This window comes from Ovis canadensis, chromosome 1 (assembly GCF_042477335.2).
Source record: "Ovis canadensis isolate MfBH-ARS-UI-01 breed Bighorn chromosome 1, ARS-UI_OviCan_v2, whole genome shotgun sequence".
Taxonomy (NCBI): Eukaryota; Metazoa; Chordata; class Mammalia; order Artiodactyla; family Bovidae; genus Ovis; species Ovis canadensis.
In genome coordinates, this window is record NC_091245.1 from 71433122 (window position 1) to 71459369 (window position 26248).

General features: G+C 47.3%; 1 protein-coding gene across 2 annotated transcripts in view; it reads right to left on the reverse strand.

Annotated features, from left to right (window-relative positions):
* BCAR3 (BCAR3 adaptor protein, NSP family member) overlaps nt 1-26248 on the reverse strand; it is a 131399-nt gene that overhangs the window by 30957 nt on the left and 74194 nt on the right. The window contains exons 1-2 of one of the 2 annotated variants that reach the window (XM_069598196.1): nt 25509-25945; nt 321-449 (exon numbers count right to left, since the gene is read on the reverse strand). In XM_069598196.1, coding sequence (XP_069454297.1) covers nt 321-449; nt 25509-25592 — 213 coding nt within the window. In that variant the 5' untranslated portion in view covers nt 25593-25945. Of the gene's footprint in view, nt 1-320; nt 450-25508; nt 25946-26248 lie in introns of those variants that run through there. The other variant, XM_069598187.1, reaches the window with a different exon arrangement.

Here is a 26248-nt window from a genome sequence, read left to right on the forward strand (position 1 = left end):
GGCTATGAGGCTGCAGGCAGCTGGCCAGGAGTTCAATTAGCTGAACCACAGCCCGCCCTCATATTCCCCGAGGTGCCACCCTGCATGGCTGCCTCCCGCTGGGCCCGTGTTTACAGACCGCAGAACAACTGCTTTTCCTTCATCCCCTCACTGGCCACAGGCAAATGGACTTTGAATTCTGACCTTAGCTCTTCCCAAGATCTCCTTAGAAACGGGCCTACGTTAAGTCACCGCAAGCCACTTCATATTATTTCGTTTGGGCTGAACTGGAGCTTGCTCCTAACAGCCCTGGGCACATGACCTTGCGTGCAGGCAGGTACCTGTCGGGGGATGCGGCCGTGGTACCAGGCGTGGCTGCGCAGATCCTCACTGCTCAGCAGCAGCTCCTCCTCCAGCTCCTTCTTCAGCCTCTCAGGGGTCCTGTCCATGACGTGCCTCTCCTTGGAGAACTGCAACACAGGGTCCCCAGTCACCAGTGACCTTCCCACCCTGCTCAGACTGGCGAGCCCAGGCCAGCCACCCAGAGAAGACAGCCTTGCAGTCAGCTGCTTTGCTATCAAAGCAGTATATCCCCAAAGCCCCGGTCAGGTAGGGGAGCCTGGATAATGATTACAATTAGCTGTGACCTTTCATTTCTCTGGCTGCAAGTGTGCAGTAAAATTTTCACCTGCACACAGGGACTATGACAGCAGAGTTAGCCAAGCTGCTCCTTTTATTGCTCTGCTCATGAAGCAGCTGAAAACGTGGGGAGCAGGGTGGGGGGCAGCAGGGAAACAGATGTGTGGGGCATGAGGTACATCAAAGTTGCTTAGGGAGCTTCCTCGTTCTCCTTCTGAACTGTCCTGACACACAGCTGGGAAGGACACAGTCCCCACCTGGCCCTGGAGGGACAACACTGTCCAAAGTGCTGCCTTAATGACCTGAATGTTTTGCTACTGGCCAACTCCAGTTCAGGACTGAGTTTGCTTTTAGAAACGTTTGGAGCAATTGAACAGAGTAATGTCTCCTGCATCTACTAACAGAAGTTGGAGTTTGTGTTTTGTATGTGATTTTAATTTCATTTTTCTAATATTTTTTTTAATAACAGACTGGAAATTGAAACTTAAAGAACTGACTCTTCCCTTCAGGCAGTTTGAGAATCACTATCTCTAGGTCTTTGTCCAGCGGCCGGGACAGGAGTTCTGGGTGGGTAGCGCTCACTGGGGTTTAATTTAGAACCCACACCCACTTACAACATATGAACTGAACTTGGACACCTGCCGGGTTCCTAGCAAAACCAGGCTCAGGGACTATGGCTGAAGGTCATACAAGAAGGAAAAGGTCATGCGCATGTCCTTGTATTTTCTCAATTTTCCCAGGTTGGCTTCAAAAGCCTGTAGGACTCACAAAACTATCCTCATCATTCTGCCCTGCACCTTAGCAAGGAAAGAGCCCCCAAACTGCCTTTACTCAAGGAAAAGACCTGGGGGCTTCCCTGGTGGCTCAGTGGTAAAGAATCTACCTGCCAGTTCAGGAGACACAGGTTTGATCCCTGACCCAGGGAGTTCCCACAGGCCGCAGAGCAACTAAGCCCACGTGCCACAACTACTGAGCTAGCGCTCTAGAACCCAGGACCTCAACCACCGAAGCCTGCGCCACCTGGAGTCTGCGCTCTGCCAAGAGAAGCCACTGCAATGAGACGCTGGAGCAGTGCAGCTGAGAAAAGCCCGCACGGCAATGAAGACCTGGCACAGCCAAAAGAAAGTAAATAAAATTTAAAAAAAAAAAAAAGAAGAAGAAAAAGACTTGGGATTTTACTGCTGGATTCTTATCCTCAACCCATGAGGGCGCTGGCAGCAGAATGCGTCCCCGGCTGCTTTCGAGGTAAGGATCTGGCTTACTAATTATTTACTTCTCCCCTCCCCTTCCCCTCCACTCCTCACAGTGCAGGCCCTTGGGAGTGTTTGATGGATGAGCTGAATTCCTATCAAAGCGATGCTGATGCAGGCTGCCCATGGCGCCCGCAGGCATTAGCAGTGATGTCTGACACTGTCGGCTTCGATCATTAATTATGTACAGGTACATCTGAAGAGAGCTCCTGGGGAAGACTTGAGTACAGAATGTAGGTTGTCAACCAGGCCACATGTGCTATGCGTTTATTGTCTGTCTCACCTCCTGCTAGATAATCAGCGTCACGAGACCAGAGCCCATCTGCCTGCCTCGCTGTTGCCCTCGAGAAGTGCATGAACACGTGGGGTACCCCCTACTCACTGAATGAACAGATAACCCAAGATGAAGAAGGCCTGTGGCTTTTCTTAGTTATGAAAGTTCTATTTCCTCTCAAATTACCTGAAACCCTGTTATAGTTGGGTGTGTTGCCATACAGCTACAGGATGATAGTCCTCAATCTCCCTCTCTTACTGGGAGGTGCGGCCACATGACCAAGTTCTGGCCAGAGAAGGATAAACTGCCACACTGGTGGGACTTGCAAGCTGAGATGTGATGGCTGGAGCTGCAACACCATCCTGGACCATGAGGAAGAAGCCAAGCCACAGGAATTGGGGTGAGGGTGGGGCAGGCAGAAGGCCTGAACAAGCCCAGGTCCCTCACAGCAGTAAGGCCAACACCCCAGCCCTGGATTGCCCATTTCCAGGTCTTCCATGTAACCTCTCTTTTTTAAGCCTGTTATTTTGAGTGTTCCTGTCACTAGCAGCTGAGTTAAATCCTGGCTGATACTGTGACCCAGGCCTCTATTTAGCCATCCTGGCAATCTGTATGTCCAGCCTAAATCCCTTGTCCTGAGCCCTGAAAATGCAGCAACCAGCAGCTCCCATCCTCTGCATAACCCTCCACTGAAGCTGTATTTGCCCTAACCCCTAAAGCTATTGCCATACTTCTGTTTGCATTCCCCTTGCTCCCTGATTCCCAACATCCAGGCCATGCCCCATCACCCTCACCCTCTCTCTCCTTCTCAGCATCTCATCAATATCAAAGTTGTTTTTAACATTTTATACATGACAATCTTTTACTCTAGGTTTTGAGATAATATTGTTCACACTTGTTACCAAAAATATAAAATCAGCTCTGTTAACTTCTGTCCTAAGTCCTTAGAGGAAAGTCCACAATTACTGCTCTCTTCCCCCTATGGACTCGAGAGGCAGGGCACTCTAGGGAGGTACCTAGAGAGAGAAGATCAGAAAGACTGACCCTCTCAAATAATCTGGGACAGAAACCAGACTTCAAAAAACAAGCCCTTAAGCTCTTGCATAATTTGTGAAAAGTCAGGAGGTTATACAGTTGTCTAGACTTGTATTTTAAAAGAGGAGGAGGAGGAAAAGGGAGGGAGATGGGGAGAGAGAGGGGAGAGGGGAGGGGGGAGACAGAGCCACAGTGAGCAAGAACTGCAAAGGGCTCCTTAGTTCCAGCTGGTGAGGGCTGGTTCCACCGCATTAAAAGGAGCCAGGTGGGCTGCGGGGAGCGTCTGCTTCAGCAGATGACGTGGGCAGTGTCTCCCAAACAACCGAAGAGGTGATTCAAAAGTCACCCACATGGGGATGACCCAGAAAGATGTTATGGGGAGGGAGGTGGGAGGGGGGTTCATGTTTGGGAATGCATGTAAGAATTAAAGATTTTAAAATTTAAAAAATAAAAAACAAACAAACAAACAACAACAAAAAAGTTCATGCCACTCTCAAAAAAAAAAAAAAAAAGTCACCCACAGGTGACTGATCACCCTCATGATGAAACAGTGGTTATTTGGAGGAAGGATTCCTTTTAGAACTTTCACTTGTAGTTTTAATCATATATTTTATTTTTCTCAAGTGCCTGTTTTATGAACTCTTGACCTTGGTGACTCTGATTTTGCCACTGTGGGTAAATATTTTGATCAGCTAGCAACCCCATGGGTGGTGAGGGGTGACCATATAAGAAAGTTTGGCAAAATGGACCCATCTGACTGCACTGTGACTGCTGCTTGCACACCTTGGGGATCAGACCCACGACACTTAGCAGAATTCGGATGGCTTCCCCCAGACAACAGAACCTTGGGGACCAGACCTGCGACACTTGGCCGAATTCAGATGGCTTCCCCCAGACATCAGAACCTTTGCTAACGGCGCACCCTTCCATGTAACTGCTCCCATCCGGCAGGCATTTGAAATTTCTTCTGAAATGCCGCCATCGATAATTTGGGGCTCTTACTGGCTACGAAGTAAATTCTAGTGATTCAAGGTAACACAATAGTATCTCAGCAATGTTTTTTTTTTTTTTAATTGGAGACTAATTACTTTACAGTATTGTGGTGGTTTTTGCCATACATTCACATGAATCAGCCATGGGTGTACATGTGTCCCCCATCCTGAACCCCCTGGTTTTTCTCCCATTTGCATGGTCCTCTGAAACTCTAACTGATACTACTAATGAATCCTCCCTCCCTTCCTTAAATTACCTTCTAAGCAGAGCCTAGATGAGAGAAGCTGTCCCTCATACACAGTTTGTGCACAGCCGAGAATGCAGCGTGAGAGACTGAATGAGGGGCAGGTCCAAGCCCTCCGACAGCTTCCGATCTTGGGAAAATAGGGAGGACACAGCACATCTTTCACACCTGGGTGAGTCCCCACAGCCTTCTCTCCAGGCTGATCTCTTCCAGCTCTTTCACATGTGTTTCCACACACATCTTCTGAATTCACTGTGTTTCAAAGACTGGCTGGACGCAAGTCATTCTCAGTCTGCAGTGGGTACCATACACCCAAGCAAGTGTAACTTCAGCTCTGCTCTCAGGAGGGTTACACTGGACAGAAGCGCACTGCTCCCCAGCCCTTTGGACTTTACATTCTTCAACTGCCAGACAGAGACAGCATGGAAATAATCAGGAATAATCAGTCTCTCAAACAGATGCTATAGATGTTACTAATGACCACCTTATAGTTGTACAACTTTTTCTTCAGGCTCAGATTCTCCATTTGTGCTTAACTTTGAACTTCATTCCAAGAAGACAAGTCTGATTCCTTGTCTCTCAAGCCTCTTATCTGTAGGGGAGACCAGAGACAAGGGACTTGGGTTTCTCTGCACCAGCAGAGGCTCTGGCCACCCTGAACTCCTCCACACACAGCAGCTGGGGCACAACTTCCAGAGGGAGGGAAGATGCTAGGCTTTGGATCAAGAACATTCTGCCCACGAGCCTTACCAGGTTCATTCTAGGGACCAATCCTACTCACAGCCCCCATAACAGTAAGATGCAGTCTGGACATACATCTTCTACTCCACATCTTGCCTGAGTTGGATCCATCAGAGATCTGAGAGCAGTTGCTTATTTTCAGGAGGGGGACGGAAGGGTATAAGAAAATGTGCTGTGTACGTAAATTAAGTAATAAGCATACCTTGATCAGGAAAGAAAAGGAAGGAAGGAAGGAAAGGAAGAAGGAGGGAGAGGGGGAGAGAGGGCTTAGTAACTACTGTGTCAGAATTACCCACTCACATGGCTCCACTTCTAAAACTTCATCTGGTCCCAGTCGTTAGCATTGGGGTCTGAGATGAGAGGCAGGTAAGCTGATAACTACGGCAAAGGAAGGAATGGATGAGGTCCACAACTATCCAACCACGCTGAAGAGTAGCTGGAAAGTTCATAAATTACTATAATTGTTGCTTCTCATGGAAATCTGAGTCTAACTACTACTTTCCTATTGCTGGCATTTCCATAACCCTAATACCAATGAATGTTATATCACAGCCTTTAAGAGCTCGGGCCAGCCTGCCCAGTACATCCCCAGGCCACTGTGCCACTCACCAGCTGTGTGGCTTAGGGCAAGTGACTTTACCTCTCTGTAGAGCTCCCGGTCTGTACAATGAGGATAATAATGTATGATGAGAGGTTGATAAGGATGAAATGGATCAATATCTGTGAAGCACTTTCACCGTGGTACACAGACAGCACTGTTAATGGTTTTTATAGACATATCAGAACACTATTCTGGTTAACTAGAATGGAAGGTTTATGTTTGAGATGTTTACAGTCTGATGCACAGCTATGATGAAGAGGGCAAGCTGGTATCTGGGAGGAAAGCAGCCTGGTACTCGTCCACGTGTCCACTGTCTACTTCAGTCCTCTTAAGAACCTCACTGTCCACCTGCCCCAGGTGGTCCAGTTTTGTGGCCAGGACCAGTCCTGGCTTGCTGAGGTTGGCTCTGAAAATCACTCTAATCTGGAATGCACATCTCTGGAGCCTCACATGGCAGGCAAGTCTGGTCTTGACTTGCTGGAACAGCTGGAGCCCAGGAGATGCTTGGAAAACACATTCTGGAGGCACAGAGCCAGCTCCGCCGACGTGCTGGGAACCTCGATTAACTAGGAAACCTACATTTCAACAGTTCGAGGAAGAAAAGCTGGTCCAGCCAGGGGAGGAACAGCTCGGGTCTTGAGAGGCCTGTGTGATGTGTGATCCTGCATTTCAAATCAGGCATAACAATGGGACCCAGCCTCTCAGGAGGTTTGCGTTTGTTCGTAAGTGTGTGTGTGAGGGGGGAGGAGGGGGCGGGGGGGAGGGGATGAGGGAGGTGTGTGTACCGCAATTGCAATGGGTGGGAAAAGCCCAGAGCAGCTCATTTGTGTGTAGGAGACAGTTGAGAGGATTAGAAAAAGATGGCATCTGCATTATAATTAATATTTATTTTACTCTCTCCCTGCCTGTAAGAAAAGCTTCCCAGTTCCCACAGAATTTTAAATTGTGCAAGGTCATGGAAAGACCATGTCCCCAGGCTGGGAGCTGTGTGTGGAAAGGAAAAGATTGTGAGGCGCCATCGTGGGGCCACTGACAGATAGCTCAACTGGTAAAGAATCCATCTGCAATGCAGGAGATTCCGGTTCAATTCCTGAGTCTGGAAGATCCCCTGGAGAAGGGCATGGCAACCCACTCCAGTATTCTTGCCTGGAGAATCCCCACGGAGAGAGGCGCCTGGTCAGCTACAGTCCATGGGACTGCAAAGGGTCAGACACAACTGAGTGACCAAGCACAGCACAGGCTGCTGGCGGGCAGTGAAGCCTGGGGCCACCCTCACGAGGGCACAGTCTCCTAGAAGCCGACACAGGGAATGGTCAACACATCCCTGAGCACTGAATTCTTACCCCTGCCCCTCCAGCTCCTTAGTCTGGGGGAAGTTACACCACCTGTTGATCCTTTGATTTTCCTCTGCGACAAAAGGGCTCCCTATGGGATAGGGAGGAAGAAGGAGAGGATAGGATATCAGGGTTGGCCCTTGAGGGTAAAACTTGAGAAGAAGGAGAGTGCTTTGGGCATTTGAGCTAAGAGCACCTGGGCTTTATCAGATAGAGGTTCTGGTTGGGGTGGAGAGGGCTGAAGCAGGCAGAGACATCCGGTCACAACATCACTTCTCTCCTCGCCAAGAGAGCTCTAGCTTTCCTCCAAGTATGTGGTCCAGACCTACCTCCCTGGCCACTGCTGGCTGACCCAAGCTGGCCCAGTCAGAGTTCTTCCTGGAATCTTCCTACGTGAACTGAGTAAACGACACCCCACCTGCTCTGAAAACATCACGAGACTGGAAGCACGGAGGTTGCTTCATTTTTTGACCCACAGTGTGGATGAGACTGGGCCGGGAGAATGAAATCACTGTGGGAAGAGAAGAGGAGCAAGAGATGCAAGTGTCCAGCGGCATGCGTGTCCCTAACCCCAGGGGATTACATCAACTTGTAAACTCCCCTGTGACCTCAGTTAGTTTGCACTGGACTCCTGTCACTTGTCACCAGAGCAGTCCTGACCCAGGAAGGTGGGGATAGGACAGATCAGACAGAGGGGCACTGCAGGCTGAGGGCTTAGACCTCCGCACTCCAGACAGTGAGGGCTGTTGACAATTTCTGCCCAGGATGGCAACAGGTACAAAGAAAGAGATGCTTTTAGACAGATCAATCTGGCTGCAGTGAGCAGAAGGGACTGGAAGGGGCTGGGGTTAGTGGCACAAGGCCAGTTCAGTCTTTTGAAAGGTGCTGATGATGCCCAGATCCCCATTTCCAGCCTTTAGAGCTGATGCCGTGGTAGGATATTTACCAGAATCCACTTCAGAGCTCAGATGTCGATATGGATAAACAGAACTCATCTTCTCTGGAAAGCCTGCTCTTTTCCCCCTCCCCCAGACACTGACACCTTCTCTCCCCTCATTACTCACATGAGAACCCTCAGAACTGGCTTCCACTGATCAAGCAATTCCTGATTCTCCCTCTCACTAAGGTCCATTCTAATCCCCATGAAAGTTACCCTGTCCTGTTCTCCCTGAACCTTCACAATCGCCTCCTGACAATTTCCCTATCTCCGTGGTCCAGTGGTACAACCGCCGCCTACAAAACCACAGACTTCTATAATTCCTGCTCAGGGACTTTAGTCAAGGGGTGCCCCACCAGGGCTGACATGAGTCACAGGCTCTCCCAACCCCTCTTCCCCGCAGACGGGCTTCTTACATCTGGTCTGCACTCTCCCAGGGCTCAGACCTGGTCCATAAGGGACACAGACATGCATCCTGCCCTCTCCTCCCAGATTCCTGAGCTTTGAACACTTTACATTTCTCACAGCCCCGTGAGCTAAAGCACCACCCTGGCCGTATACTGATATCTCATATTGGGAGCCAGGTCTGAATTCGATAGAAGGCCCAGGTCACGAGAAGGTATGGATACATGAGTGGACACATCTTTGTGGGTCTCCAGAAATAAGCGGCAGAGGCTTCATTGATGGGGAGAATGCACAAGGGCACTGCTATTTGCGGTGGAATCCATGAAAGTGTTAGTAGCTTGGTCGTGTCCAACTCTTTGCGACCTCATGGACTATAGCCCGCCAGGCTCCTCTGTCTATGGAATTCTCCAGGAAAGAATACCCGAGTGGGTCGCCATTCCCTTCTCCAGGAGATCCTCCTGACCCAGGGATCGAACCCAGGTCTCCTGCAACATGGGCAGATTCTTTACCACTGAGTCACCAAGGAGGCCCTTAAGTCAGCAGATTTGGGGCATTAAAGTTGTTTGGACTTGATTTAAAGGGTCCACATGTTCCCAAGGGTCACGGTATTCTACAGATAAAATCCAAAGGCCAGAGATGCCCTTCTCCATCTGGCCGTGAGCTCCCTTTCTGAGGTGCACTGACCAGGGCCCTGGTCACTGGGACCTTCCCCAACTTCCCAGACACACATTCTCTTACGTCCCTCCTCCGTACTCTCGTCCTGTGGTCCAGAAACAGCAACCCCTCTGTAAGCGCCACTGTGCAGCCTGGTTGGAGCCCAGGCTGGTGAATGGGGAGAGGCTAGAGGAGAGACGGACAAGGAGGCAGGGCCTTGAAGGCCACACTGAATTAGTCTGATTCCATCCAAGGGGGCAGGGAATCCCCCGTCACACACTGCACAGTGGGGCCAAGGCTCTCTGCCAGGCTTGAGCTCCTGGGGGCCAGAGGCCACGGCTCACTAGTCTCTAGCTCCCAGAGCCTAGCCCTGGACTGGCACACAGCGTGTGTCCAGTAACCACTTATTGCCTGGAACCCTGCTTGCCTTCTTGCCCTCCATGTGGCAGCTTCCTTGTCACTGGGTGGGGAGAAAAAGAAAGAGTTTGAAGGCTGGTCAAGAACAGGTGATGAAAAACAGGCAGAGGTCAATGAAATGCAATAGAGAGCCCAGCAATGAACCCACGCTTTTATGGGCAATTCATCAACGACAATGGGGGTAAGAATATACAGTGGGGGAAAGTCAACCTCTTCAATAAATGGTGTTGGGAAAACTGCAGTTACATGTAAAAGAATCAAATGAGACTCCTTTCTCACACCACATACAAAAATAAACTCAAGATGGATTAAGGACTTAAAATGTGAGACCTGAAACTATAAAAACTTCTAGAAGAAAACATAGACAGTGCACTCTTTGACATCAGTCTTCATAATTTTTTCCTCCTCAGGCAAGGCAAACAAAAGCAAAACCAATGGGGCTGCATCAAACTAGAAATCTTTTGCACAATGATGGAAACTATTAACAAAATGAAAAGGGCTCCTGCTAAATAGATATTTAAAAACAATATATCTGATAAGGGGTTAATATTTTAAATATACAGAGAATTCATACAACTCGAGAGCAAAAAACCAAACAACCTGACTTTTTAAAATGGGTAGACGATCAAGATAAATATTTTTCCAAATAAGACCTAATAGATGACCAACAGGCACGTGAAAAGATGCTTACCATCACAAATCATCAGGGAAATGTAAGCCAAAACCACAATGAGACATCGCCTGACACCAATCAGAACGCTGCTGCTGCTGCTAAGTCACCTCAGTCGTGTCTGACTCTGTGCGACCCCACAGACATCAGCCCACGAGGCTCCCCCATCCCTGGGATTCTCCAGGCAAGAACACTGGAGTGAGTTGCCATTTCCTTCTCCAATGCATGAAAGTGAAAAGTGAAAGGGAAGTCGCTCAGTCATGTCTGACTCTTAGCGACCCCATGGACTGCAGCCTACCAGGCTCCTCCATCCATAGGATTTTCCAGGCAAGAGTACTGGAGTGGGCTGTCATTGCCTTCTCCGCCAATCAGAATGGCTATTACCAAAATGACAACAGATAATACAAGTTGGAGAAAAGGGATTCCTGGTGCACTATTGATGGAAATGTAAATGGGTATAGAGGCTGTGGAAAACAGTACAGAGACTTCTCAAAAAATTTAAAACAGAACTACCATAAGATTCAACAATTCACTCCTGGATATTTATCTGAAGAAACAAAAACACTAACTAGAAAAAAATTATGCACCACTGTGTTCACTGCAGTGTTACTTACCATAGCCAAGATATGGAAGCAATCCAAGTGCCCATCAGTAGACGAGTCAATAAAGAAGACTTGGCATATATACACAACGGAGTATAACTCGGCCATAAAAAAAAGAAACCGTGCCATTTGTGACAACGTGATGGACCCAGAGGGTATCATGCTAAGCGCAATAAGTCAGGAAAAGACAAACACCATAGAATTTCAGTTATAAGTGGAATCTAAAAAACAAAACAAGGGACAAACATAACAAAACAGAAACAGACTCACAGATACAAAGAACAAACAGAAGGGAGTGGGGCTGGGGGAGGAGATAAATAGGTGAGGAAGATTAAGAAGGACAAACTTCCAGTTGCAAAATAAATGAGTCAGGGGATGAAATGTCCAGTGGGGGGAATACAGTCAAGAATTAGGCAATATATTTGTATGCTGACAGATGCTAACTAAACTTATCATGGTAATCATATGAATGTACAGAAATATTAAATCGTTACGTTACATAATAGGAATTAACATAGTGAAATATCCATCAACTGTACTTCAAAAACAAACTCATAGGAAAAAAAGATCAAATTTGTACTTACTAGAGGTCAGGGTTGGGGGAGAGAGAATTGGATGAAGGCAATCAGACAGTTCAAGATAAATAAGTTCCAGGGATATATGTATAACATGATGAATTAATACTGCCTCAATATTACTGCCTGGGAAATCTCATGGAGAGAGGAGCCTGGCGGTCTATAGTCCATGGGGTTGCAAAGAGTTGGACACGACCGAGTGACTGAACACATATGCATGTATGTTACAAATGTTAACACGTATGTTGAGAGTAAATCCTGAGTTCTCATCACAAGGAAACCAAATACATTTTTTCTATTTTTTTAATCTATACAAGATGATAGATGTTCACTAAACTTACTGCGATAATCATTTCATGATGTATGTAAGTCAAATCATTATGCCGTACACTTTATATAGTTCTGTATGTCAATTATATCTCAATAAAACTGGAAGAAAGAAAAAGAACAGATGATCTTGGCCACCTTTCTAGACTTCTCTTAACTTGCATCTGTCTACATCTGGGGGTATTAGTACCCACTTCACTGGGCTACCTGACCTCATGTACCTGGCATTTAAAAAAAAAAAAAAAGGACCTGGCAGCATGCCTAGTACATAGTATATGCTCATATGGAACAATGTAGAATTTGAAGCCCCTTTAAAGATGCCTCTTAGCTACAAAAATAGAGTTGCTTCACCCACTAAAGAATTTTTTTTTTTAAAAGAATTGTACAATCCATCAGAAGGTTTTAGAGATATCTGGTCTTTGAGAATTTAGCTCTAATGGAGTAAAAAAGCTAGGAGTTGAAACTACCAATTTCTACTCAGGTGTAGGTGTGTTTATTCTGTTCATTTCAGTTCCAATTAATAGTTGCTGGGTTTTTGAGTGCCGCTAAATGCTTCCATCTGTGCAGAGTGACACTGATCACTGGGAAGAAGGCACCGTCCCTTGGTGGCATGTGTCTCCGTATGAACACACCCGTGCAGTTGCTCCAGCCAGTCACACATCCACAGCACGCAGGACACGGAAGCAGCCTGAGAGCGCAGGGAAGCTGTGTGTTTTGTGCGAGGGCCGAGAGGTCCTGGTACAGAGATGACGTGTCCTTTGGGGCCCAGGCGGCTTAGTCACCAACATGGTTTTTTGCTGAATTTTTAAGATCGGGATGATTTTCTAGTCATTCATTCTGTGATCAAGGTTGGGAATTGACTTGCTTAAGATAAAAAGGGAGGATGGACAGGAATGTGCCCAAGAAAAGAGGAGCGAGGGAGTGAAGAGGGAGGGAGGGAGTTTCTAGGCTATTCTATCCCAGTTTAGAACATCAGGCCACAACAGCCAGAAGGCTATCAGGCTCTCAAACAAAAGTCTCTTTCTTCTGCACAGGGATGATTTTCTCAGCTGAGGGAGAGATCCACAGCAGTCCAGGCTGCTCGCCAGGTTCAACCAAGCAACTCCACAGGTCTCATCCAGAAATTACGATCACAAACAAAAGTATCAGTCTCACTGCAAGTAAAACTGGTCTCATTTCTGAGCAAAGACGATATCCTCGGATTGGTGGGAAACCCCTCTGGGTCTTCCATGCACTGTCCCTAAGTTGGCTGGAGCCAGGGCAACACAGGCGTCCAGGTAGACAGACCCTCATCTGGAATGCGCTGAACTCCTGCTTGTGATGATGTGATGGCTGCACCATTTGGATCCCTAACAAAGGCTGTAAACACACGAAGAGGTGGAGCTCCCCCACCTTGGAAAAGCCACACTGTCGATCACCTTTACTGGAGTATTCTGAAGCCTCACCAAGGACTGTCTTATAAAGTAAATCCACCTAAAAATAAGATACTTTGGAGATTTCAGAAACTTGGCGCCTTTGAACCACTGCTTTGGGCTGAATTTTAAGCAGTGGGCCAGTTTATAACCACATTCCAAAGTATATCAAGGGCTTTCAGAGATCCAACTGGTATTTTTACCATTGAAAACCAGCATAAATTGATCATGAAGGCACGGAATGAATAAATCCCAATTACTTCTGCACTCTTAACCTTAACCACAGGCTGAAAAACAAAAACCCACTTCTCCACCAGTTTCAGGCCTAACAGTTTTCAGTACAAACCCTCAGCTGTTTCAATCCGAGGTAGAATGGAAGGAAACGAGATGGTGCTTGTTGGCAATCCCAAGACCTTGAAACGAAACAATTCATATACTGGTTTCTGGGTCACCTTTGATTGACACTTGCTGGCTTTCATGGCTTTCCCAGAAATATTTTATTATAATCCAAAAATAAGTGAAGAAAAGCTTGAATTACTAATCCAACTTTTCCCACTGGGGCGCTAGGTTAGACAAATACAGTTTCTCCCTCTAATAACTGACTAAAACCAAAGTCTCTACTTAAGAAAACACTTAATTTTGCAACTAAAAGTCCACAGAGAAGAAATGTTAACTTCAAATTTTAAGTCTATTTGGTAGGTCAAAGCAAAGAGTGCCATGGGCAGTTGGGCATTTCGGCCTGGCCCAGCACAGTGGTGGGCACACAGTGGTGGCCTGGCCACTGGCTCAGGGACGTGTGTGACACAGGAACGTGATATCTAAGGAGGGGCCCTTCACGCACAGCCATCGAAAATTTGTGCACAACCATTGCCCGGCAGATGGCAATAGAGTGTCTTGAGGAAGCAGTGCCTTATTCTAATTCACACAAAGGTACGCTACAAGCTGGTGGGAAAGGCCCTGGGCTGTCCCAGGGGCCTCTCGGCCTGTTTGGTGTTGGGCTCTTGACAAATGGGGATCTCTGGTCTCATTTGGGCCCCTTGCCTCTGAGCCCACTCTTCTCAATCCTGAGATTAAAGCTCAGTGAAGCAGTCTTTGGGGGCAGCTTCCTAACCCTCACATACTTCATCCTATTGGCCAGAGTTCTGCAGAAACAAGCAGGTAGTCTTAAGAACTTGATAGTCACTGGAACACTGTGCCTTCAATGAAACTCAAGGACTTCCCGAGTGTCCACTGTGCTCCTCCCAGGCTAGACTGGAGGGGAGACGCAGATGTGAGTAAGAAATACCCCATGGCCTGACCTGGGCTACAGCCTCTGAGGAGACGAGGCATCTGAAGGGAATGCACAGCAGTAAATCACATGATTGTCTGCTGGAGTTCTCACTGTTCTCTGTCTTATCAGAGGTCAGCGAGGGTCGCTGGATCCTTCTGAGAAAGGAATCAGTGGCAAATCCCTTCACTTAATTTGATGCTAATGTTCAAGTTCCTGGGTGATATAAATTTCTCTTTTCTAAATCCTAGAAAGAATCTAATCTTCAGCAAAGATTCTACAGATGGGTTTTGATGCCGTTTTCCCATTTTATAATTAAACCTGAGCAATTTATCACACTTTACATCGGATCCTCCAGTGCCATTAAAAACGGATTTGCAATTTGCTGTTAAATTAAGATGCTTTATTTTTTTTTTCACTCTGGGTGATTTTCCTTTTCACAGACAAAGGATGAGACAGGGGCCATCAGATTCTTAACACAGAAAGGAAAATGCCAACCCCACCTTCCCATCCCGCAGGCCAAGTCCAAGAGATTTCATTTTATTCATTATCAAACCTTATCAAAAGAGGCTCAGAAATCATGAATAAGAAACGTGAAGAGGATATCTGTGGACCTCTGTGCTTATCAAGGTTCTGAGAAATTCCCACTAAAATTCTGCTTTCCATGTGTGTAAATGAAAAAGACTGTTTTCATTTTAATTTGTGCAGACTGGAGCCTTAAACCGGCATACCCACTAAGCAGGCAGCAGTAACTTAATCCTCCATTCCAAACTAATTACACTAGAATCATTCCGATTGGTACCCTCGGCTCCCTTTGATGTTAAACTCCTGTTGCCTTTTATCCCCAATCATTCTCTGGGCAAGGCTTCCCCCCAACACCTTCCCATCCTGCTAGATCATGAAGCTATTGCTTTTGAAGTTCAATTTCATTTTGATGAAACACCGAGGGATTGAAAATTATTTCTCACTGAAGGAGACTGATTTCGGTCTGAAAACGGCAGGAGGAATTCTGAGTGTGACAGAATGCAGCACATCCAGCAAGGAAATGGCTCTTCCTTCCTTCAAAAGGTTACTCGCACATGAAAGAACTCGCCCCATGCACTCACCGTAAGAGCTCCCCACACCACCCTCCACAACCCAGCCCCAGTGGGTTTGCCCATCACGTTTCTTACCCTTTTGACAAAGCATTATTTACTCAGGGGCTCACTCAGTGCTCAGCTCCAAGGGGGTCTCACCTTTCCCTGGTAATAGACACACTGAAACACGATGAGATTTTCAACATGCCATTTGTTAGCATCCGGCCCTGCTGAAAGCTGCAGAGGGTACCCTCCCCTCTAGATCAAATTTAGATGATGGTTTCCTGGAGCAGACATCCAAGTAACCCCCATGCGGCAGCCCTGTATTCTGGTTCCTCCCAGTGAGAAGTCCGATGTGCCCACACTTACAATGAAGGCTGGAGGTCCCTGGTCACACTTAATCATTTATTGGGTCAGTGATATGAAGGGCTCCAAATAAAAGCCGAGTACCAGTTCAACTGATGAAAACCTCCTCTAACTGCTTTGCTCCCTTTAACCATGTCCTCAAGTGACTTCTGATAATAGCCCCCTCTCTCCTAGGGTTGGCACACAGGCTAAATAAGACAATGCAAGGAAAATATTAATCGCTCAGTCTGGCAGTGAGATTCCATTCAGTAAGAGGAGTGCTTTTTTAACATCTATGGAGAATGAAAAACAGACTTCCCTGGCTAAGGCAGACCCAGGATAAGGGTTTGGAGACCAACTGACCAGAGTTCAGGATGCAGAGACAGCCAAACCAGAAACCTCACCATTGGTAACTCAAGCTTGTTAATTCAACCTCTTAATTCAAATTATGAGTGACTTGGAACACAGCCGTACACCAAATGGATACCCTATTTGCTCTTAAAGAAGAATATCAGAAAATACAAGTCAATTCAAATACAATCCGTTACAAAAACAAACAAACCCCAAACCCAAATTCTATCCTTTCCTTACTTCACCTCAAATGAATGAGGCATTACTGAATAAACAAAATGCATTGTGACTGAAAGACACTAGGAGATGTAACTGGAAGAAAAGTGAGATCTGCCAAACATGTGGAGAAAAATTCAAAGATTCAGAAAGCCTTTCAGTGTGGGGTGCGGAATAAATGACTTTCCAAATTCTCTCTTTCCAAAATAGCTCATGACTAACAACTGTCTCTGAAAGTGCATTATATATCAGAGCTAAGTATATAGTAGGTTTTCAGTAAAACTAAATGATTCATCACAAAATGGGTTTCGGCCAAGCATCAACGTTATGGTTATGGTTTCCAATATACAAGTCATATGCATGCCACTTTAAAGGTATATATATTTCTCTCAGAGGAATTCAAACGTCTTGACACCCACATAACTCATCATTAAAAAAAAAAAAAAAACCACGAACACCATGTTAGATATCATGGGCAGGATCAGGGAAAAAGCAGCTGGACTTAGAGGAACAAGACACTCGATACAATACAACTCATATCTCATGAATCATACAATGTCCTTGGAGTTAGAGGTAGCAAGAATAAGTACATCTCACAACAGAAAACATGACCAAGACCGTGAATTTTCGAGACTCACTCAGACTTTTGCAGTAAAGGATTGCCTGAAAACTAGCATCCAAGTCCCCCAAAATATACAAAGAACTAAACATGTTTAGTCTGTACAGAAAGGATGTGGGGAACATGAGGGCTGTGTTGACATATACAAAGGTTTGAAGTGTTCTCATCCTAAGACGACAGGTCACACATTCTTGGTTCAACTCCATAGAGAACTGAATCCAGACTCTCTCCTGTCTTATTTCTAGGTGTCTATTCATACCAACTAATTTGGCCTCAAATAGACATGCTGGAGGGGGAAAAGCATGCATCTGAAGGGTTTACACCCATTTAACTGAGGAATAATAATAGCTGGACATTGCAGGGCACAGATTCTGACTCAATACACAGAACAACTTTCTAGTAATTAGAGTTTTCAAATGTGGGGATGTATTATTGCCTTTAGGGTGCAGTACACCTCCCGTCTTAGGAAATGTCAAATAGCAGGGTAATGAAATGACCTCCTATGAAGTTTCAGGGCCAGATGACCAGTTAGGAAGTTATTGCAGAATTCCAAGCAGTAAGAGGTAATGAGGGACTTTCCTGGCGGTCCAGTGGTTAAGAATCCACCTTCCAATGCAGGGGAAGGAGGGTCGATCCCTTGCTGGGGAACTAAGATTCCACGTAACCTCGGGGCAAACAAGCCCACGTGCCGCAACTACAGAGCCCATGTGCTCTGGAGCCCACACTCCACAACGAAAGACCCCTCGTGCTGCAACTAAGACCTGATGCAGCAAAAATTTGTTTTTAAATTTTAAAAATAAAATGGTAAAGATTTTTAGAAAACAGACAATGAGACCTAGACTAGTACAGTACTGGTGGCAGAGAAAGGAGAAAGGGGCATGTGAGAGGAGAGTTTAGCAGTAAAGTCATGAAGACTTATAACTGATTAGACATGGAAGATGAAGAGGGAGAAGAGACATGGGGGCTACTGGAAGATGACTGAGCCGGCGACTCCAGTGCAGAAGCGCGAGCGGCGGGCAAGTCTGTGAAGATGCACATCCTGAGCTGTCTGGATGGAGCGGCTCACCAGGTGCGGAGAAGGGCTTGAGAATCCTCAGCGCAGAGCGGGTGTGCTATCTCAAATGCCCCCTAAGATATGAGTTACAGAGGGAATATGAGAAGAGGGCAGGGGACACTGGCTTTTAAGAGGCAGGCTAGAAAGAGAAGCTGAAGGAAGGCGTCTTAGTCCCTTTTAGCTCTGGTAAGAAAAATACCACAGAGTGGCATAAGCACAAAACATTCTTTCTCACAGTTATGGAGGCTGGAAAGTCTACGATCAGGGCACTGGCAGACTCAGAGGTTGATGAAAGAGTGCATCCTCCTTCATAAATGGCCATGTTCCTGCTGTGTCCTCACATGGCTCCCCTTTATTTATAAGGGCACTAATCCCAATCACCAAAGCACCACCCTCCTGACCTAATCACCTCCCAAAGGGGCCACCTGCTAATACCATCATAATCAGGGTAAGGGTGCCAACATGAATGGGGGGGTGGTGGCAGACACAAACATTCAGTCCATAACACCAGAGTATGATGGGTTGGGAGGGATCTAGGAAGAATAAGCAGAGTGCATTGTCCTAGAGGTTGAGAGCAGACTTCCAGGAAGGGACGGCCAACAGTGCCAAGTGCAGCAGAGAGTTCTAACAGCATCAGAACTGGACAGCAGCCACCGGACTTGGCGAGGACAGGCCGCTGGTCAGGTCAAAGGGGGCTGAGTGGCCAGTGGGAAGTGAGGAAGCAGAGACTGTGTTAACCAGCTCTCTGGATGGAGGAAGCCAGGGACCAGGAAGGAAGACAGCGAAATGATGATTACTTTTAGAATAGGGAGGACTGGAGCTAAGAGGAAAGTGCTGGTAAAAGGGACAGACTGAAGGAGCCTGAGGATTCTTTGGGAAAGGGGGTGGTCATGGGCACAGGTGGCAGGGTGGGCCGTGGACTGGGAGAGGGACATTTCATCCTCGGAGGATGCAGGCAGGAAGCGAGGATCATGGATTCACACATGGATAGAGCTGCAGCTTGTGGGGGCAGCAGTGGAGACAGAAAAGTATCCTGCCTGATGGTCTGAGCTGCTGCTGTGGAGTTAGAAACAGGATCTTACTATGAGTGTTAGAAACAGGCTTAAAGAGAAGCTGGAGGGAGGAAAATATGAGTGAGCTGAGCAAGGACAAGCAGAGCTGATGGGAGGCTTCAAGGACAGCAGCATGAGTCAGGGGAGACTCTGGTTACACTCCTTGAAGTCATCCTGCACACGGGAGGCTGACACCCAAACCCTCACCCACTCCCCATTCTAAGCGTGCACTGGCTCCCCACCGCCCTGTACCATCTGTGGGCGGACCTCTTCTCTGGCCTCATCTCCTTCCATTCCTTAGCTTCAGCCTGAAGTCCTGTGTTGATGTTCTTTTTCTCCCCGGGGTGTCTTCCTCCTACCACTCCTTTAAGACTTGCCCAGTGTTACCACCTCCAGGAAGTTCCCTGACCCCAAATTGGGTTAATCCCTCTGCCCAGCATTTCACATTGTGCTGTGACTTCTCCCTGCCCCTGCATCACCATGTACCTTGGAGAGAGCTGCCTGCATGTCTGTTTCCCTGACCGGACACAGAATTGCTCCTTTAGGACAGAAACTTTCACTGTCTCCCCAGCACCCACAGGCCCTCGAGACACATGCTGGGCATGGGGGTGGGGAGAGTAGATGAATTCTGAGTGGGAAGTTGGCTCAATGGTCCCTCAAATCCCAACTAGATTAAACAATGCTAGCTTTTTGGTTCTTTGTGTACATGCGCTTTTGTAAAAATGCACACATATTAGAGTGGACACTGGGCAGAGTTCTCCACACAAACTGAGAGACTGATCATAGCTCTTTCATAAGCTAGAAAAATAGGCCGTGACATTCTCATGGCTGGAGCCAGATTCCAACAGTAGCTCCGGGGCTGTGGACACACCCTGAAAACCCAGATGTGGTCAGGGATGCTACAGGAGTGTCCACCCCAGGAGGCACTCCCCACCTCTCCCAATCAGGACAGCCCAAGTCTCCTCTGATACCCCCAGGGATGTCCAAAATGTGCATCCGCTGGAAGGCCCCACATCTGTCTTTGAAGAATCTTTAAACCCAGCAACAGAGGCCTGAGCCCTCCGTGTATGGCCCACTCATATATGGTGCGTGATGACCTTTGTGGCCCAAGTGCCCCCTACTCACCAGCATCCTCCCCAGAGTCAGGCACAGCCTCATCTATCTGCTGTCCTGGAGGTACCGACCCGCTAACAAAATTTTCCCAGGATCCCAGTCTCGTGTCTGCTTCCCACCCACGTCTCTCCAACAAAAACAAAGGTCTCGGCCAGGATCCAAGCTCCGGGGTCTGTGGTGCAGGGGGCTCTGGGACCCAGACTCTGTCAGGCATGTCCTTCCCCTGGTACTGAAACCAGATTCCCGCAGCCTCCAGATGCCAAGGGAATACATTTAGGTTTCTTTAAAAAGCTGTGCTAGGCTTTTTTTTTTTTTTCCTTCCTTCCTTTGGAGGGCAGGAGAGAGAAAAGAGCAACTACCAACCACCACAAGCAGGGGCTGAGTCACTTAGACATTTCCCCAGTGGTTTTTTTCTACCGCGCACAGTGTGTGCTGACGGAGCAACAGCTCCATGACAAAGGCAACTGAGGCTACTGTCAACACTGGGATGTTTCGGCAGTATGCACACTGTCACAACAGCAGACAGACCAAGAGATGGGCCACAGGGACAATGGGCAGGACCTTCCCTCCATCATGCTCACTCTGACACAGAAAGGCAGCTCCCAATGAAAGCAAGCTCTGAGGACCCAACTCTCCAAGGATGGGCAGTTGAGAAACCTCAGGCTATAATGCATATTCATAGAGAGGCTCTGGATACTTTTTTCAGGGATAAGGGAAATGAGCTAAAACAAAGCAAAATGCAATACCACGATTTAAGCACTTCCCACTACACGGAACTTCGTGGCTACAAAGACAGTTACACCTCCGTATGGGAACATTTATGCTTAAAATCCACTGCCTTCTAACAATAACTTCTTGTTGACTAGACCAGTGCCACTGGACTTTAGTGACTGGTTAGCTGAGACTTACTGATTCATTTATCCTCTGATTCCCTACTCCAGCCTCCCTGTTAATGTTCAGAAAGGTGAAATTAAAAGACACTTGCTACCTGGAAGAAAAGCTATGACAACCCTAGACAGTGTGTTAAAAAGCAGAGACACTGCTTTGTCAACAAAGGTCTGGGTAGTCAAAGCTATGGTTTCTCCAGCGGTCAAAATGGATGTGAGAGGTAGACCATAAAGAAGGCTGAGCAGCAAACAACTGGTGCTTTTGGATTGTGGTGCTGGAGAGTACTCTTAAGAGTCCCTTGGACTGCAAGGAGATCAAACCAGTCAATCCTAAAGAAAATCAACCCTGGACATTCATTGGAAGGACTGATGCTGAAGCTGAAGTTCCAATACTCTGACCACCTGATGTGAAGAACTGACTCACTGGAAAAGACCCTGATGCTGGGAAAGATTGAGGGCAAGAGGAGGGGGCAAAAGAGGATGAGATGGTTGGAAGGCGTCACTGACTCAATGGACATGAGTTTGAACAAACTCCGGGAGACAGTGAAGGACAGGGAAGCCTGGTATGCTGCAGTCTCTGGGGTTGCAAAGAGTCAGACAGGACTGAGTGACTGAACAACAACACATTCTGCACCTGCAAGGTTAACTCCTGTCTCTGGTTCCCCTGAAGTTTCTTGTACAATCTCACCTACCTTCCTCAGGAGCAGCCACTGATATGGTGGCAAGTTTCAGCTCCTGTTCCCCTGCCCACATGCAAGGAGAATCAGAGACAAGAGGGGCCAGAAGAAACGGGGGTTTGTCCCCACGGCCAGTTCCAGGAGCGGGCTCTATTGTGCTTCCCCCAGATTCCCTCTGCAGTGCTCTATGGACAGAAAGGTGGCTTGGCCACTGCCCTAGGAGGGAGATCTAGTATGTGAAGACCAGTTCTGTGTCTCCCTGAAGTCTCTCCTGAAAAGCTGAGGTTCATGCTATTCTTTCTCAACTGTTAACTGAAGTACTATCAGGGACAAAATTACCTTGTTCCACGTTCAGTGGTCTTCCTATGGTATTGGAGAAGGCTTCCCTGGTGGCTCAGTGGTAAAGAATCTTCCTGCAATGCAGGAGCTACAGGAGATGCAGGTTTGATCCCTGGGTCGAGACGATCTCCTGGAGGAGGGCATGGCAACCCACCGCAGTATACTTGCCTGGATAATTCCATGGACAGAGGAGCTGGGTGGGCTACAGCCCATGAGGTCGCAAAGAGTTGGACGTGACCACAGTGACTTAGCACGCATGGTATTGAAGACAGGACATTGGGCTTGAGGCCACAGAAACCTGATTTCTACTCCTTGTTCTCCAATAAACGATTCTGGGGCAGGGAATTTCTCTGAGCCTTGGCCTCTCCTCCGTGGAAAAAGATAAACGATTGCCCTGCCTGACTCAGCTTGCCTTGAGACCCCAGTGAGATAACTCATGAAGGAACTCAGAAAGCCTTTTGCAAATGTAACCGATGACACTGTGGACTAACGCTCTAGCGGGAAGTCCTTCAAAGGCGGGAGCCTGCCTCAGTTGTCATTAATCACCTGCCGCCCCACCTAACAGAGTGCTTACACATGAAAACGCTACAACATTTGACATTTGGGGATTTTCAAACTTGAATGTGCTCCACTAACATCATGGATCTGGAATATCTTCACGGCGAACTCTTTTTCTACTGGGTATAAGCAAAAACATCCTTTCCTTTCCTTACTCGAGATGCAGTGGTCTTTTGTGAAATGAGTGCCTTATGTGAACCCTTCTGGGCTGGGTTAAAGCCATGACCCTTGACATGGTCTCAACTCTGTGAGCACCAGCAATGCCTGCATATCCTTGACTTCCTCTCCTTCCTGGCCTCCCAATTAATTCCTTTCCAGGACCTTTGTATACAAGTCCACATGAGGCCCTTAAACACAAATGAAATTCTGCATCATCTCTGCAAATAAGATCTTATTCCCTGAAAGCGCCCGTGTGTTTGGTCTCCTATGTGATGAAGGAGCTTTTATATTTTTAGTTTTCTTCCCATACAACAAACACTATTAATAACATTCTACTTTCTCCAGAGATGATATGGATTAGACCAAATGGAAAGTTACCATGGCTACTGCAGCGTTATTTTTGGTATGAGAAATTCATGCCAAGACAAGCAGCATCCATGGTCAAGAACTGGAGCTTTATTTCCGCTTTGCTATCAGGCAATCAATCCCAATTTAATTTTGAAACTCTAATTACAATGGAAACTAATTATGAGCGGCAGGACCTGAAACCCCTAATTAAAGTGGGAGCCAATAAAGCGATGCAGCATTATCTCTGGGGCAACACTGGCAGGAGGAGGGATTTAAGCACAGGGGCATTTCCTTTCCCAGGTAACTTTCTAAGTAAAACAAGATAGGGAAATGCATACCAAGGGTCAATGGGGAACCTTGAGCTGGGTCTGAAGGTTTCAGATTCTGGTGAGTGAGCAGACCAGGCCCTCTCTCTGGGCTATGACGATGCTACAAACCAGCGGTGGGAGAGGAAGCCCAGGTGGGAAGGAAGGTGTTTCTATCCATAGTCAGTCACCAGGAGTGACCGTGGGGGGGAAGCCAGAGGACAGTGACAAATAGGAGAACTGGATCATAAAGAAGGCTGAGTGCCAAATAAGTGCGGCTTTCGGATTATGGTGCTGGAGAAGACTCTTGAGAGTTCCTTGGACAGCAAGGAGATCAAACCAGTCAATCCTAGAGGAAATCAACCCTGAATATTCATCGGAAGGATTGATGTTAAAGTTGAAGCTCCAATACTTTGGCCACCTGATGTGAAGAGCAGACTCACTGGAAAAGACCCCGATACTGGGAAAGACTGAAGGCAGGAGGAGAAGGGGGCGACAGAGGATAAGACAGGTGGATGGCATAACCAATTCAATGGACATGAATTTGAGGCAACTCCTGGAGATAGTGGAGGATAGAGGAAGCCTGGCATGCTGCAGTCCATGGGGTCGCAGAGTGGAACACAACTTAGCAACTGAACAACAGCAACCCCATGTTACTGTGGCCTTTCTGTGCAGGTCCTAGAGGAAATAACTGCAGAGGAACAGGGGTCTCCAAACAGAACCTCACCACCCAGACCTAGATATTTATGGGTTATTTCCTAATATACCAAATGCTGAGTTGCACTTTACTGAATTAGCAGAAGTTGGCTTATGGGAGGACTTCTATTAGAGGGTAAACCTACTGCCAATCCCTGACGTGCACGATTCCCTTTGGGACCTCCTGGTCTATCTCCGACAGCTTTAAAATACTGTTAATGGCATGACTTCATCTGCCCCACACCAGAACGATCCATATTTAGGCCAGAAACCACATGGTCCTCATCACCCCCACTGGGCTCCAGGATAGAAAGGCGCTTTCAAATGCGGGAGGAAACACTTTTAACCTATGACTACTCACTCTCCTTCGAATCCCTGACAAAGAGACAGAAACGAACTTTGCAGAATGGTTAGAAATCTACTCTGAAATACTCCAAAAGAGCAGTAAAATATGAAGAAGCCTCTCCTCTTCTCAGTGTATACTTTTCTACAAAGGGCTCTTTCTGCCTTGAACAGGGTTTCCTGTTAAATTCTCCTGTTGTAGCTTTCTCAACAGCACAGAATAAGTCAGTCCCTCAGGAGGGGGAGCTGTGCTGTCAGGGTGGGAAGAATTCCTTGAGAGCTTTCTTATTCCTATTTCCCATGAATAAATGAGGTCCCCTGTCCTGCCAGGGCCAACAGGATTTCCCAAGGCAGACAAGCCCCTAGATCAACAACAGCCTGTACCAAACAGGATTCTTAAGTGTTGTCACAGGTGGGCAATAGAACAGAGGCTTGGTCTTGAAATAGTCAAATGAGGTTGAATATTTTTATCAAAATAAATAGTGTATTGACATATTACGCAAAACCTTGGGTACTGATGTCTTGTAACAAAGGTTAAAAACGGGAGCAGTAAAAAAAAAGTTCTGAAGGCGAAAATGTTTTGGAACATGACTTTGATTTCAAAGGAGATATTTGATGGTTTTTGTACTTCTATACGTCGTTGACATAAGGGAGCAGCAGGGTAAGTGAAGAGAGGGGCTCAGCCATCTCACATTTATTACGAACAAGGGAAGACAGGCAGAGACAGAGAGAGAAGAAAGACAAAATACTCTTGAGCTACGTTGGTATAAAATCTCAGCCCAAGGAAATGGAAAGTCTCCTGAAAAACAGAGCTTTCTTGCTAAGCAAGACAAGGTGCCCCCTTCTGTGTGGCCCGATCCTGCTTGCAGGGGAGACATACCACTAGGAGCTTGTGAAGATCCATCCATCAGAGCAAGTGCCTCTGATTTTAGAGCCAGTGGGCTGCCAACTTTTCCTAGTGCTTTCAAGCCCTCCCAGAGAACTTCAGCTCTTTCTTATTTCTAACCACACCTACCTTGACTCCAAGGAAAGACCTGCGGTGATAGAAGCAGCATAGAGCGGCCGAGAGGGCATGGAAGGCATTGCATTCCTTAGGCATCTTTCAATCTTCAGTCCCTGGACCACACACTCTCTTTAGGGTTAACCGAGAAGGGTCTTGCGGCGTGACACCCCAGTCCTGCCGCAGCAGCTGTGCAGAGCAGGGAGGAGTGAGCTGCTCCTTCTCCCAGGCCAGGCTGGGACTTTCCCTCTTTGCTGAAGCCAATACGATCCACTCGCTCAATTCTGGCAGGCGGGTGTCCAGCCTGCCATGCACTCGGTGCCAGAAATCCTCATGTGACCAGACTCGCTTTCTGATGAAATTCTAACCTCTCTCAGAAGAGGCTTTGGGCTTTAGCTGTCCCCTCAATTTAGAGATCCAGCAGAAATCATTATTCCCCCAGGGCTGAAGGCACCAGGCACTCTGCTCCTAGGGGCGGTGTCTGTTTGCCTGTCACCCCAGGACCTGGGCGTTCAAGAAGCACACATCGCACCACTCCGTGATGAGAGAGAGGCTCCTTTGAGACAAGGACCCGAAGGCGACCTGGGTGTGACTTTCCCCTGGGAGCGATGCTAGAGGTCCTGAGAAACCCGGGACTCTCCCGGACCACCCCCCAGAACTGTTTATTTTTAATTAGGATGCTCCTGGGCAGCCAGTTTGCAGCTGATAACGCGGGCACAGCCATCTCTATTGGCAAAGCAATATTGCCTTTTGGT